This window comes from Clinocottus analis, unplaced genomic scaffold (genome assembly GCF_023055335.1).
Source record: "Clinocottus analis isolate CAN_PGR_092001 unplaced genomic scaffold, fCliAna1.0.p SCAF_2, whole genome shotgun sequence".
Taxonomy (NCBI): domain Eukaryota; kingdom Metazoa; phylum Chordata; class Actinopteri; order Perciformes; family Cottidae; genus Clinocottus; species Clinocottus analis.
Window position 1 is genome coordinate 13,816,623 of NW_027175931.1, and position 15,333 is coordinate 13,831,955.

At 39.1% G+C, this 15,333-nt stretch overlaps 1 protein-coding gene across 1 annotated transcript in view; it reads right to left on the bottom strand.

The window, feature by feature from the left end:
* capns1b (calpain, small subunit 1 b) overlaps positions 1 to 8,153 on the bottom strand; it is a 9,100-nt gene extending 947 nt beyond the window's left edge. Inside the window, exons 1-10 of the mRNA XM_068585733.1 lie at positions 8,030 to 8,153; positions 6,948 to 7,006; positions 6,742 to 6,778; positions 5,784 to 5,876; positions 2,868 to 2,925; positions 2,665 to 2,729; positions 974 to 1,042; positions 783 to 861; positions 524 to 640; positions 143 to 201 (exon numbers count right to left, since the gene is read on the bottom strand). Of these exons, the coding sequence (XP_068441834.1) occupies positions 143 to 201; positions 524 to 640; positions 783 to 861; positions 974 to 1,042; positions 2,665 to 2,729; positions 2,868 to 2,925; positions 5,784 to 5,876; positions 6,742 to 6,778; positions 6,948 to 6,994 (624 nt within the window). The 5' untranslated portion in view covers positions 6,995 to 7,006; positions 8,030 to 8,153. The remainder of the gene's footprint in view (positions 1 to 142; positions 202 to 523; positions 641 to 782; positions 862 to 973; positions 1,043 to 2,664; positions 2,730 to 2,867; positions 2,926 to 5,783; positions 5,877 to 6,741; positions 6,779 to 6,947; positions 7,007 to 8,029) is intronic.
* Positions 8,154 to 15,333: the final 7,180 nt, after the last annotated feature.

The following is a 15,333-nucleotide window of genomic DNA, read 5'->3' on the forward strand; positions in this document are numbered from 1 at the left end:
TACTCTTTGAGAGATAATGATTACTATTGACTTTCTTACAAAGAGGATTACAATATAGAGGTTGATGTTCTCATTTTGTGTTGTTATACTAGGATTATTATGAGAAGTACGACTGAAAAAAAGAGTGAAGTGAGCTCATTACCTCCTTGATGTCCAGTTGAATGGTGCCACTGTTTCCCTTATCCAGGGTCTTAAAAGCTCCTGCAGAACATCCCATATTATAAGAGAGGATACATGATATATGTTATGCCTTTCTATACAGTTGCAGAGAAAAAGCTGGAGAACATTTTCTCTCTTTAGAAATTTCATTCAAACATTTCAGCCCTTTGATTAAATTATGGCGCGTAAATTGTGACTTGCGGCAAACTTTAATCAAGCTGTTAGAACCTTACTTTAAATGATTTGGATTCAAAAGACATCCAGTGAGTCTGGCTGCTTATTGGATGGGAATGTGTATAACAAGGTGCATGAAGCAGAGAGGAGAGCAGGCAAACAAGGTGAGGAGGAAAAGGGAGAGACTCACTGCACATGGCGTCGAGTCGCACCAGGCAGCCTATGAAATTGTCAAAGTCCATGCTGCCGTGCTCATCGCTATAGCGACGGATAATCAGCTTGTAGAGTTGGTCATTCAGAGGGAAACCTGCAAACACAGTTTGTTGGAGACTTCACATTCGGTTCACACTGATGTGCCTGCACACACACACACACACACACACACACACACACACACACACACACACACACACACACACACACACACACACACACACACAGTTTCTCACCTGCAGCCTTGAAGGCCTTTGGCAGTTCATCAGCGCAGATTGTACCTGAACCATCTGCATCGTATTTTAAATAGACACCCTGGAGAAAATAAACGGCGGACAAATGCACAAATAAGAAAAACGTTCACCGGTGAGGACTGGGAGTGACCTGAAGAAGTGTGTCAGACTAAAAGAAGAAGAGATAAACGGACCTGCCACCTCTTGATGTTGTTCCACATGTATTTGAACTCGTGGAAGCCCAGTTTACCCGTGCTGTCACTCTGAATCGAGTCAGGTCAAAGGTCAAACTCACAAAACAGAGCAACAAATATACACAAAGTACTTTTTCATATTTACTGGTGTGATAGCATCTGAGTAAGAGAGAGCGCTAATAAACTACTAGTGAAGTTACAATTACTACTGCTACTTCTACTACCACTACTGCCGTTTCTTTTACTGCTACTAATGCTTGGACTACCTATACCTACTATCTATAGTTTATAGACTACAACAACTATTTACAATGGGTAGTTTTATTTCATTCACTAATGCTGCTGTAGTTATTGCTTCTTCTACTACTATGCTACTAATACTACTATTACAGCTGCTACCGCTACTACTTCAACTGTTGCTACAGCAGTTACTAATACTACAACTGCTGCTACAGCAGTTACTAGCCTACTACTGCTACAACTACTACTGCTACTACAGCAACAACACCATCTGTCACTACTACTGCTGCTGCTACTGAAACCACGATACAATAGCTTACACTACTACTGCTGCTAATACTAGTCCAGCTGTTACTACTGCTAAGACTACAACAGCTGTTAGTTGTACTACTACTTAAAAAACTAATATATATATATATATATATATATATATATATATATATATATATATATATATATATATATATATATATATATATATATATATATAGTATAGTATATAGTACATATATATATAGTATATAAATCTTTTTTCTTTTTTTTCTGAACAGGTACTGTTCAGTAGTTCAATTTACTATTGTTAATGGAGTTAGATCTTTTTGACTAGGTCCTTTTAAATGACCACCCCTGAAATACAAGATGGTAAGGATCTGTGCAACACTGCTCATGACAACAGCTTCAGTGGATAGATCCTTTTTAAACCTGAAGATACTAAAGAACAGGATGAGGAGTCTCTGTGGGGAAGAAAGGCTCTCCGATCTTCTCCTTCTTGCCATTGAGCAAGACATTAAAATAGATACAATACCTTACAATACAATGTCAACATAGTCAAGTAAAACAAATCTTCCAAGAGATGGCACCAAAGAGAATGCTCCTGTGAAGATTATTTAATTTATCCAGAGTTTTGTTTTAAGTTAAAATATTTTTTGATTGCATTTGGTTATACAATATGGCATTGTTTTGTCTGTTTTTGCCTGTTATGAGTTAGTAAGTTGAAAATATCCTACTGTTTTTTTTAAATTTCTTATTTATTTTTAGTTATTATTTATTTAGTTATTTTTAATTTCCTAAATCATTTTGCCGATGGGTGCCCTTTTTTTTGGTTTGAGCACCTGCTCCTCAAAATGTCTGTGCATGTGCCTGCTGCTATTACTACTGGAACTATTACTATCGGTACTAATACTGCTGCTGTTTACAGTCGTACTGAAATTATTACTTCTACTAGTAGTGTTGTTACTTGAATTGCTTTTTTTACTATGCTACTGCTACGTGTACATAAAGTTACAATTGCTACTTCCACTATTACAACAACTAATGGAACTGCTACCATCACTACTGCTTCAACTGCTTCTGATCGTACTACTACTACTACTACTACTACTACTACTACTACTACTACTACTAGAGCTTATAGTATCAGGGCGTCAGCCCTATGTCCAGTGAAAGGATACGTCCATGACAGCAACCATGCTTCTGCAGGACTCAATGCTGAAACCGTCGGTCTTCAGGCCACCATCTGAAACCAACATGAACCGATTCAACCTTCAAATGAAACACTATCAGCAAGAAACACTAGAACACATTCTCATGTAAGAAGTTTCAGCTGGCAAAACAGTTGCTGTGAGAACAACAGAAAGAGAATTGCCAGACTCACGTTTGCCAAGGATTTTGTTGAGGATATTCTTCAGTTCCTCTGGGCTCACCTCCATGTCCTGTGAAAACACACACACACATCAGAAAAACAGTGTTCGTGCTCGGGTTGTTTCTTTCCATAGAGGAAACCCCAGGAAAAAAAGTGAGTCACAGCTGATCTGAACGTGCTTCAAGCCCAACTCAAGCTGTTTCCTTTTATTTTCTTTGATATTTGTTTAGCTTCTGACTCACATCTGAAAAAAAACAACCTCTCAAATTTTCTCCTTGTTGCCCAAACACTGTGAGGCGGCACCATGCCGTCTCTGGATGGGCCCTCTCGCAGCACCATATTAGTTTAAGGAACGTCTTAACTTATTCCTAAAATAAATATCTTTGTGGTGAAATTATTCACGGGCAGAGTAATGCACTGAAATTAAAAGGTTGGTTATGAGGAAACTGTCTCGTGTTTTCTCGGTCTTGACAAAAACTTGTTGTGATTTTTGACCTCAAAATAGTCCCACGGCGCTTCAGCTAATTAGCCGGGCCAGGTGGGCACTTTTCAAGTTGAAGCTGCCCATGGAAGACAGTTCTCACGTTGAAAATGAACCTCTATATGATCTGAGTTTGCTCATCATTTCATTTTAATTTGCCTTTGTTGTTTTGATTAGTTTTTTTATTGCCTTTTTTCTCCGTCCTTTTCGCATAAACAGTCTCAGGTGCCAGTCTTCCGGACGCAACTGAAGTGTTTTAAAGAGTGAGGTTATGCGAGGATACATGATCTGGGAAATGTAGTGAGAATACGAGTGGATAAAGGAAAACTTATTATCCTCGAAGTTCCTCCTAATCCACTGTTGATGTTCTAAAACTCAACTTTATTAAATTCCGACAGAAACGAGGTTCGTGCCTTTTAGAAAATGACTACAGCGGACTCCACCTGACAGTTCACAGATCCCCACCCACCCGGAGCTCAGCCAGGTGGGTGGGGTTACTATACTACAACCATCCTCATCCTCTTCATCATCCCACTTATTACTGCTGTTGGTTTCGAAAATACACCCACTGACAGCGGGCGGAGTTCTGGTCTGACTGGTGCATATGTCCCTCTGATGAGTCAGAGAAAACCTCAGACAAATAGTACACACGCGCACGCACACGCACACACACACACACACACACACACACACACACACACACACACACACACACACACACACACACACCCTCAGGCTTGGGTGCCGCCCTGCCAGACAATGGTAGGAATGCAGAGAGAAAGCTCCATTTCTCTGAGTCCAACCCTCCCTGAGCTGACTGCCGAGGACAATCAATGGAGTCACTGTTTATCTTTGACAACACTCTGGTTCTGAAGTCCAGCTGATACGCCAACATTTGGTTATGAGAGTTGAATCCTCAACCGCCTCCCTCAATCATTTTGTTTCTTTTATTTGATGCTATCAATGCAGCTAACGAGTATATCACGTTGTAAAACTGATGCTTTTAAATGTATTAAAACTCAATATGTACAATATATCATCTGGACATCGCTTTGTCAATAAAAACAAATGTACAATATATCACTTTTGTTTTTATTGACAAAGCGATGTCCAGAATAATATGCTTTGAATACAGCAACAGCACTATTTTGTCTTGTTCTTTTGTTTTTTTTGGCAGTTGGCACCCAGCATATTGGTGTATTACCGCCACAATTTTATTTGATATGTCGTTAACTATCTGACTACTCATACGCTCTTTTTTGTGTTATCAGAAGAGCATTTTGTTGTCTGTTCAATGTTTTTAATTAAAGACTTTTTTTCTTTTTATGGCGATTTGAGAACAGGTATGAGACAGGCTGGTTGAAGAACCTGCTGATGACCTGGGCTGATGAGCAAGACAAAGTGAGTAAAGAAAACAAGCGAGGAGTGGAGGGTGGCGTTTGGTATGCAGTCGACAACAGGCAGACAGGTGTGGTGAGGAAGGATCAGGTGAGAAGCCGAGGGAACAAACCGACTCATAGACAGACGCAGCTTTAGGAAACTTGCCGAGCAGCTGCATCAGCAGCTGCGCAGCGGAACGCATCCTCGCTCTGAAGAGGGAGAGAGGCGTAGAAAGTCACAACGAAGATCACGACAATGAAATGTTAGGTATGCAGACACGATTCAATACAACCGTACATGTATTCTGCAGATTAGAGAAATATGTTAAAAATGCTACATGCTACTTTGTTGTGTAGACTTGAAACCGGGAGAAAAATATCTGAGCCACAAATCTACATTTAATCTTTTCAGATTAAATGTAAATTGTAAAACAGGTGGTCATGCCACTTTTAGTTTCACGCAACTTGTCCTATTTATCCAGTCCTTTGCTCACTTTGTCCCAAACACACACATGTTCGCTGATACCGTACCATTTAACGACATGCTAGCATGTTAGCAGAGATGCATGTGTATGTGAAGTAAACATCTGTGATAAACGGCATACAAAATCTCTTCGTTTCAGGTGGTTATACACAAACTAGAATATAGTTGTAAACGCCATGTTCCATTTTTTTGGCACACTATTCCTTTAAAAGTCTGTTAAAGGAACAGTCCATCGACTTCCTACTCTCATGAGTGTTATTGAACTTTAGAGACTAGTTATGTAGTTATTACCTTGAACTCTGCAACGCTCTCCACAATGATAAAGGTACAATCGAAGTGACATTCATATCTTGACTGTTTCTGAGCTCTGTTATTGCATTTTGTAATATTATGTTTTTAAACAGGATGTTCTAATTTTGGGGATGTATTCCTGTCATTTTCCAACCCAAAAGAGTGAATGGAAAGTGAATCGGGACGCACAGCTTCGCTGGTGATCGAATGAAACGAGCACACAGCGTGACTGCGAGTGGTGTAAACATGGGGCACACGGGCCCCGGAACAAACATCCATAATTGTGGGCTCACCTCGCCGGCCAGCTGCTGGAAAACTCTCCGAAACTGTTTCTCCTCGTCGTTCTCATGGGACTCGGCAAAGTTCAGAGGTCTGCGAGGAGGAGGCTGCACACAAACACACACGCGCACACACACACACACACACACACACACACAACACAAAAAGCTACTTACTGTAAGGCAGGGGAAGGTGTGTGTTATACATTCAGTGTGTTTGTTTGCTTGTGAAGTCTTCCACTGGGAGGATTCAGAGTGTCAAAGTTTCACAGATTTCCTTCTAATGTCAGAATGTTTTTCTCAATTTAAAAAAATTTCCCAATCCAGAAAAGAGAGTGTTGGCCTCTTAAAACACCGTGATTTCCCGGGGAAGGTGTTGGAGTTGTAGCTTCTTGTTGCAAAGTTCAAATTTGAAAGCAACTGTTCATTCTTTAAAAGTCAAAGTCAAACATTATAATTTTTTTTAACATTAGATTTGAATTGTGGCAAAAAAATAATTAGATTCTCCTGGCGAAAATAATAATAATTACGAATATCACAAAAATGAAGTGGACAGGAAGAGAAATTCCACGAGAAGGGAAGTTAAATGCATCACTGTTCGCCCGATGAAAGAAATAAGACTGAACCTGAATCATGCGGAACTCTGGATCTTGTAGGAAGTTTCATAATCGGCTTTGATTCCTGAGCTTCATTGAATTTAGTTACTAAGCAGTTGGATGAATACTGCACTATGCCCTGATCTTGTGTCGTGTCAAACCGTGACATTTGTTGCTTGAATACGTTCTACCAAAGCCACATTTTAAAATAGTGTATTTTCATCGTCCGACACCGTGATATATTCGGGCCTGAAGAGATTATTAAGTGACCACAAAGAACATCTGTGGAGCACACAGTCTAATTGCGGGTTGAGAGAGGATTCCTGAGGTGGAGCTTCAGGTGCAGCTTCTGCTGCTCCATCAGGGTTTACACTCACAGGGTCTGAGGACTTGAACATCGCCGGGTCGATGTCGCTGTTGGAGGGAAAGAAAGAGTCAGAGAGAAGCTGTGGAAAGATCATATGTGCATCCAGTACAGAGGAAGGCACATAGTTAGCCTAGCTTAGCACAAAGACTGGAAGCAGTTAGCTCTGTCTAACATCATAAAAAAAGGGATTTATAAAAAAATCTTTTGTATGCTCACCTCACAACATCAATGATGCCTCTGATTAAGTTCTTTGCAAAAAACATGTTGCTGTGTGTCTGAGAAGGAGACAGAGAGACAACGTCAGGAAAACACAAGTTACCATCTTTCACACAAAAATCATAACGCTGCAAAACACATGTATGAGCTTTAAGAAGGAATACAACCCTGAAACAGTCATAAATCGACATAACGTCAATAGATATATTTGAAATAATATAGCTTATAGAATCAAATTATAGATAATATATCATATTATGAAATGTATTTTGTATCCTCAGAACTATTCTAAATTTAAGTGGCATGGAATTCAACATATGGCATGATAATGTGTCCAGACTTTTGCAGTCTTGAATGTTTTGAATAAAGTAAAAATTAAAATACACAATGACAGATTAAGACTTTATACAAAGAGAAATATAAATTGTTTATAAGATATAATGCATTCATATAGACTGAACTACACAACAGTATATTCAGTTCATCATCAGAGCATCCAGAAAATGTCATCTTCTACCGTCAAATGTTCCAAAAATGACGTAATCAATTTAAAAAAAATTTCTTTCAATTAATTAACTAATTATGGCGGTTCTAATTATATATATATATATATATATATATATATATATATATATATATATATATATATATATATATATATACACTTCATTATATATTTTTAGTATAATGAAGTAGGGTTCTCTGACTCAGCTGTTTACTCCATGTTACTATGTCAACAGTGGATCTTATTGAAGTTCACTTCACTGCCGCTCCTTGCTCATCGAGTCGAGTCAAACTCATCATGCATTTAGTCCACTGCCATATTTTTTTTCTTAATTTTATTTTAAACTTTTTCACCACTGGAGACAGGAGGGAACAAAATATGCAAACGCTGTATTTTCACATAATCTATATACAATGTCCGTTTTCAACACAGGACACACGCACACGCACGCACGCACGCACACACACACACTTCAGAAAAAAACAGCACAAACGACGAACAGTTCATCAAACACACATCAAACATGGTTTCAAACTTGACACATGAAGGAGAACAAGCAGTCGTTTGTATCACTTACTGAGTCTCGTGCTTCTGCTGAAGAGAGGGAGAGAGAAACGAGGCTAACAGGAAGCGAGAGAAGTCAAGACACACTGAAGGAGAGAGAAAGAGAGGCAGATATTCAGGCCCAGGGCACGCCCACTGCGAGAGTCCAAACAAACCAGTTGAGCGAAAAGATCCAAGTTCTTTTTCAATGCATCATCAACCCTGCCCCCGCCCCGCCCAACCCAGCTACACGCGCAAACGCACACACACACACACACACACACACACACACACACACACACACACACACACACACACACACACACACACACACACACACACACACACACACACACACACAGAGGCTGGGAGAGTCGGCATCCAGGTCCTAACGTCCTCTATATTCCTGAAGCGCAAACATTCAACAAACACAGTTTATGTTGCATTCAAGGAGAAAGCTCGGGCATAGCATGATGAAGCTATTTCGGATGGAAAATCTTAGTTATGATTACGTAACCGATTTTTAGTTCTCATTCAGTTTGTATTGTTGTTGTGTGTATTTGTTTATGGCACCATTTTGTTATCAATGCATTACTGAACGGGCAAACCGGGCACAGGCCCAGGGATCTCCATGACTTTCCCTTGTTAAACTTAAAGTCACTCAAGGAGACACGTACCAACCAAGAAAGAACTCAAAATGACACACAATTTTCCACCTGTAGATGAATAAAGAGTTAATCTATGTATCTATCTATCTATCTATAGTAAAGCTGCATTTACACCAAATGCGTCACGAATGTTACTTGCGCCCTTAAAAGGGGTGTGGCTTATATTTGTGGTTCATTTCAGTAAAAACAGTCACTGTTTCCGCCAGCTAGCATGAAAATAACCACTAGTTCTGGCTTATACTTGTGCAAATTCCACATAGCTATCTCGAGTTCATAGTATTATTCGTAGTCCCACAACAGCATCTGAATGATGGCCGCTACCAGTGTTACTTCAGCAGTAGACCAGCAGCAGTTTGATTCAGCAACGACATGATGCCGGTGATAACGCTGATTGGCTTACGCCACACGTCAAACGCTTTTTCGCAAACATTGGTGTCTGTGCCTTGACTTTGCATGTAATCTACTTGCACGTCAAATTCGCAACGCTTTTGGTGTGAACGCAGCATAAGCATGCTTGGCGGAAAAGTGGCAGTTGATATTGTATTCTTTGAACTGCAACGGTTTCTTGGGCAATAAGACATCCAGCCTTTGATCGTACTTCTGTGAAAAAATATTTAGCAGTCCACTCATTAAATACTCGGCACTCACTGTGGACTTTTCTTTGGTCCACTCATTGTTACAGAAGGACTTAATGCAGGAAACTGGCACGAGGCTAGCAGGCAGAACCCTATAGGTCACACGACATGAACGCGCAGGGCGGCGCAGTTCCGTGGGTCTGACGTGTGTTCGTTTTGCCAAGAAAAAAAATACTCTGGATGCATCTGTCAGCTGTCACAAAAAAATACTCTGGTCAGTTAATTTTACAACTCTTAAACTCTTGTAGTACAAACTCTGTCACTAGTGACAAAAAAAGTGACATGCCAAATTAAAACTACCATAACTCTTCGAAAGTTAACGCATTACAACGTAATTCCAAAGGATTCAGCGCTCTTTTAGGCTGTTTGTGTGTGCGCTCTCCTGCAGCAGAAGGTGTTTCAGCGGCCTTTATGTGCTGTGCGGTTGAAGGAAAGCCGTGTGTGTCCTCCAACCTGCCTGCTCTGTTCTGCTGCAGGAGAGCGCACATGCAAACAGCCTAAAAGAGCACTGAGCAATGAATAAGCATTAAGAAACATTGATGCTGGTCTGTCGCTGTCATCATGCTTCGTGAAACTCAATTTGGGAACGGAGAAGCGTTACAGCGGTCTTTATATAACTTATAATCATTATTTTCTTTTTTTATATGAATGATAATACTCATCATACTCAAAATGCCTAACGGGCCGTAGTTTGCCCACCCGTGCTAAATAAGTCGCCCAAGTTTCTTCTTTGTTTTTTGTTTTTTATCATCTTCTGTTTTATTTTTACTGCGACGTCCTCCTCCACAGATTTGAGGAGCTTTCCAAATATGATACCCATGATAACTGAAGACTGCTGAAGTTATCCACTTGTACTATATATACAAGCATACAGTACTATATGTACAAGCATACTTAATAATCATTATAATTATTCTCTTCTTTAACCAATCCCTAGTAATTAAGGAGCAGTGGGCAGCCTCTTGAAGCACTGAACTGGGGTTTCAGTGTCTGCTCAAGGACGCTTCAACAGGCAAACTACCGGAAGACCGGAGATGGAACCGGCTAGCTTGTGGTTTCAGGACGACCACTCTCCCCACACGCTACAGCTGCATAACTTACATTAATTTGTAGATGTTTTTGTGTCTGTTTGATGTAATTTTGAGTGGCTTTGTAGCTACTTTGTGTCTCTTTGTTGCCTTTTTGTGTCTCTTTGTAATAATGTTCAGTCGTTGTTGTCACTTTGAGTTGCTGCGTGTCTCCTCGACTCACATTCTGGAGGTGAAGGTCACAACACTAGCTAACGGCCCCTCAGACCAGAAAACTGGAACAAAAAAATGTGTATTTCTGTGACATTGGCAACCTGGCACACTGCTAAAGCTAAAGAACTGACATGCTAGCCAGTCAGAAAAATGCTATAGCTGGTAAGCCACAACAGCTCTAAATTAACAAACGCAAAGGAGATGAGTTTCATCTGTAGGATTCAGCCTTAGAGATAGGGTAAGGAGATGAGTTTCCTCCGTAGGGTGGCCGAACTCAGCCTAAGAAATAGGGTAGCTCGGACATCAGGGGGGGATCTTGGAGTGGAGCCACTACTCCTTCATGTTGAAAGGAGTCAGCTGAGGTGGTTCGGGCATCTAATTCGGATCCATTAGAGATTTCCCAGGCACGTCCAACTGGTAGGAAGGCCCGGGGAAGACCCAGCTCACGCTGTAGGGATTATATCACCCGGCTGGGGTCCCACAGAATGAGCTGGAAAGTGTTGCGGGTGAGATGAAAGTGAAAGCCTGGGTCGGCCTGCTGCCACTGCGACCGGACCCCGGGTAAGCAGCTGAAAATGGACGGATAATGTTTCTTTTGAAAGTTTACCAAAAGGGAACACTTGGTAAACTTAGAATTGTTTCTGACTTGATGTATTTCATATTTGTTACGCCCCCTAACTTAACTCCGCCCTTTTCTGTTGTCGTTTGTTTTCTCCTTTGCTCAGTTTTGTCTTTCTTTTTGCTATACAGTAGGCCAGTTGGCTATATTTTATATCTCGTGTGGGGGTTTTGGTTTATTATGTTGGCCCTAGTGGCCCTGAGGCTTTTGCTTCTATTTGAGTTTGTTTTTAATCAGTAACTTGTCAATAAATGCTACTTATTGCTGCTTAATTCACAGGCTTATTGTTTTTTTTGATACCCGTATGTTACGCCCTGTGTACCAGGCACACTAGATAGGCCGTAGCAATATATATGTACTTTTAAGTACCGTTATCTGTTTGTTTACCATAGTAATGTTGAAATGATGTTGATTATTGCACTGTTTTTATTGTTTTTACTGTTTTATTCTGTCTCTGTTTGTTGTTCTGATCTTTTCACCTCGTCAAATGTCTTGTACGTGGAACCTCCTTGCCAAATAAACTATTTATTGGTGGCAACAACAACAACAAGAGCAACAGCAGTGAGCCACTCAGGACCAACAGTACGTCAGACCAGCACAATGGGGTTCTGTGAAGGCTCTGTGGGAACAAAAAAATGTATGAGAAACTGCTACAAGGTTGTTGTGGTCTTTTCCTTCCAGGATTGATGATGATTAATCTCAATGAACGAATAAATACTACTATTAGTAATGCTACTATTGATCAACGCAAAGAGTAACGTGGACTTTGTCTCCATCTTGTGCCGTTAACAGGAAATAAAACGTGTCTGTGCCATCACTTCCTGTTTACATGCGGCACATTCAACACTGTTGTTTTCCCTGAGAAGTGCATTTAGCTGGTGGCCGACTGCATGAGATGTAGCAGTGAGAGCATTTATTAAAAAATGTGTTGTGTGTACAGCCCTCAGTGATCCCTCCTTTCAGTGAGGCTGTCAACAGACATGAGCGTCTTCACACTGTTACAACTATTCATTACAAAGATCATCAACAACCACAATCATTCTTTTATATTTATTGATTATTTGTTTGTCATTTCTTAGAGTTTACTATAAAGCAGTGAAGTTGTAGGAGAGTCGAGTTTAACTGTCTTTACAAATGGGATTTATGAGTGTTTCTAATGCGGAGAACACACACAGTGAGGTACAGACCAGTGTGGGAATCAATACAACTCCATCTACATTGAACTGTTTATTGTGCACATGTTTACAGCTACTTAGTTCATCAGGGAGGTATGCGGTCCAGTCAGGTTCTTTCATACACAGTCGCTTTATTAGTCACATGACTTTACTAAAGAACATCTTACTTCATGTAGCTGGACTATCCAGAAATGTTGACGTTGAAGGAGTGTCAGTGAGGAATTTGTTGATTTGATAATTTTTTTGTTTTTAGATTTAACGTTTTAAGATCAAATATTGTATTTTGTTATAAACTAATTGTATAATTGTTTTTCATTGTTTGTATTCCTTGTAATTTTTCACATGAATATTTCACAATGTTTGTAAAGAAACTTTAAACAATCTCACTCACCAAACTTGTGAAAAAAAAACGGTTGGTGATTTATTTCCATGTCATGAATCATCATCCATCTGATGCACATTTATATAGATCAAGTTGATTTGATAAAAAAATACATTTCCAACTAAAGTTATTTTCTGTTGATCACGCACATTGTTAAGATCATATAACAAACTAAAATCATTCAAAACCCATTATTCTTAAAATGTTAACCTGATTTGGGAATTGTTCATTTTGTATGTATTTTGGAGTCTTATGCTTTATATTTACACTCTTCACATGTTGCATTACAACTGTTAGACATATATTTCCCTAAGAAGGAATACAGTTTGATCTTATCTTAAAATAAAGTTTAATTAAAAGTTCTTTACACCGAATAAAACAAGGATTCACAAACAAAAAAATCATCAGAAGATTAAAAGATATCATAAAACAATATGCTGGTGACCAGAATACCAGAATACCAGAATACTTTTTAAAGTGTTTTATATGATGATGTCATAACGTAATATCAGGTGAGCCGGTACAGTGATTGATCCTGAGAAGTTATTTTCCCAATGTATTTTCTAAAATAAATTTCAGATTTAAAAAAATTCTATGTGTTCATGTTTTACAATAAGTTGCAGGAAAACAATAAACAAAGATAAAAACGTTTTTTTTTTTTTTTTTGCATTATTCATTTGCAACATCAGAGACAAGAAAAACTTCTTCAATCAGAAAAATATAATCAATCAATCCGAATGTTTTTTGATTCCCTGAACGTCTGGGACTCTGAGCGTGAAGTGTAAAACACTAAACTTATATAATTTAAAATGAAATATCAAATAAAAAATCCATAAATCAAATGAACTAAAACTGATGTCTGATGATGATAAAAGTTAAAGAAACACAACTGTAAAGTAAATATTTGGTTTATTGGATTCACTAAATGTGAGATGTAGTTCTGATGAAACACAAGATGCTGATTTAGTTATTATTGAATAATCATTTGTTTGTGTGTGGAAGTTTATGATCTGATTACGTGATACAGTTTAAGTATTACATATATTTGTTTCTGTTATAACTGTTGAATGCATTGATTATATCAATGCGAACGTCTCGGGGTCCCCCAGAACGAGCTGGAAAATGTTGCGGGTTAGAGGGAAGCCTGGCTCGGTCTGCTGGGTGTGCTGCCACCGCGACTCGACCTCGGATAAGCGGCGGAAAATGAATGGATGGATGGATGTAGTGAAAGCTGTGAAATAATTCACATATCATTTTTGAAGAAAAAAGATTAAAAAGGTGCAAAGAATGCAAAGGTCTTTCAATTTAGTTCACATGCAAGACCAAAACTAAAGCAACTTTAATTTATTCAAAATGTTTTGTGCAAGCAATACAAGTGCCTTTGCATGTCCTGATTACAGCATATATCACTGTGTTGATATTTGGCAATATAATTAATGAAGAAAAACAGAAATATGTGGGAAGAGTAAATGTACTTTTACACGAAAACAGTGCAGTTGACATCTTTTAGTGCATGTCTTTTTAAAATAGAAATACTCAAATTTAACATAACATATACACTACTGGCCAAATGTTTGAGAAGACCTCAATTTCTCCAGTTTTTATTGAAATGTACACAGTTTTAATTTCTCAATGTACTGAAATTAAAACATAGAACAATTGGAGATAAAAATAAATAAATTATGGAATCATTTTGTTTTACAAAATGTAATTTAAATGTTTTGACTCATCAAAGTTGCCACCTTTTGCAGATATAGCAGTTAAAAACACACTCGTGGCCTTTTTTCTGCAATGGAAATCAAATATTGTTTAGAAAGTTCTTCCCAACACTGTTGCAGGAGTTCCTATGTGTGTTGTTTATGTAGGTTGCTTTGCTTTCACCCTTCTGTCCAGTTCAGGGTTTAAATTCAGAGACTGTGCTGGCCATTCCATGATTTGAAGCCAACCATCTTGTGCTTTTCTTCTAAGGTAGTTGTGACATAACCTGGAAGTATTTTTTGGGTCTTTATCTTGCTGCAGGATGAACCCCTGACCAACTAGGCATATACCAGAGGGTATTGCATTGTGCTGCAAAATACTGTGGTAGCCGTTTTGGTTCACTCTGTGCAAGTCGCTGACTCTGGATCTAGCAAAAGAGCCACAGACCACGATGCTTCCCCCTCCATGTTTTACAGTTGGTGTAACACACACCGGAACCATCTTTTCGCCTGCTCAACGGTGTACAAAAACCCTGCGTGATAAAACCAGGATTTCAAAATTTGATTTATCGGTCTATAAGACCCTCTCCCAGTCTTCAGTCGTCCATTGGCGGTGCCTCATGGACCAGGCATGGCTCTTTTTCTTATTTTGCTATCTTAGCAATGGCTTTCGTACTGCCATTTAACCTTTCAGACAAGCAGCTCGAAGTCTTCTCTTCACAGTAGAAACTGAGACTTGCTTATGTGGACCAGAGTTAAGCTGTGCTTGAAGCTGTTGTCCTGTGAGATGCCTATCACGCAAGCTGTTGATTCTAAGAAACTTGTCTTCTGATTCTGTTATGGCTTCGAGTCCCTGAAAAAGCCCTTTTTGTATAACTCTGAAATGTACATTATTTTTTTAGTTTTTGGTAACCTAAACTT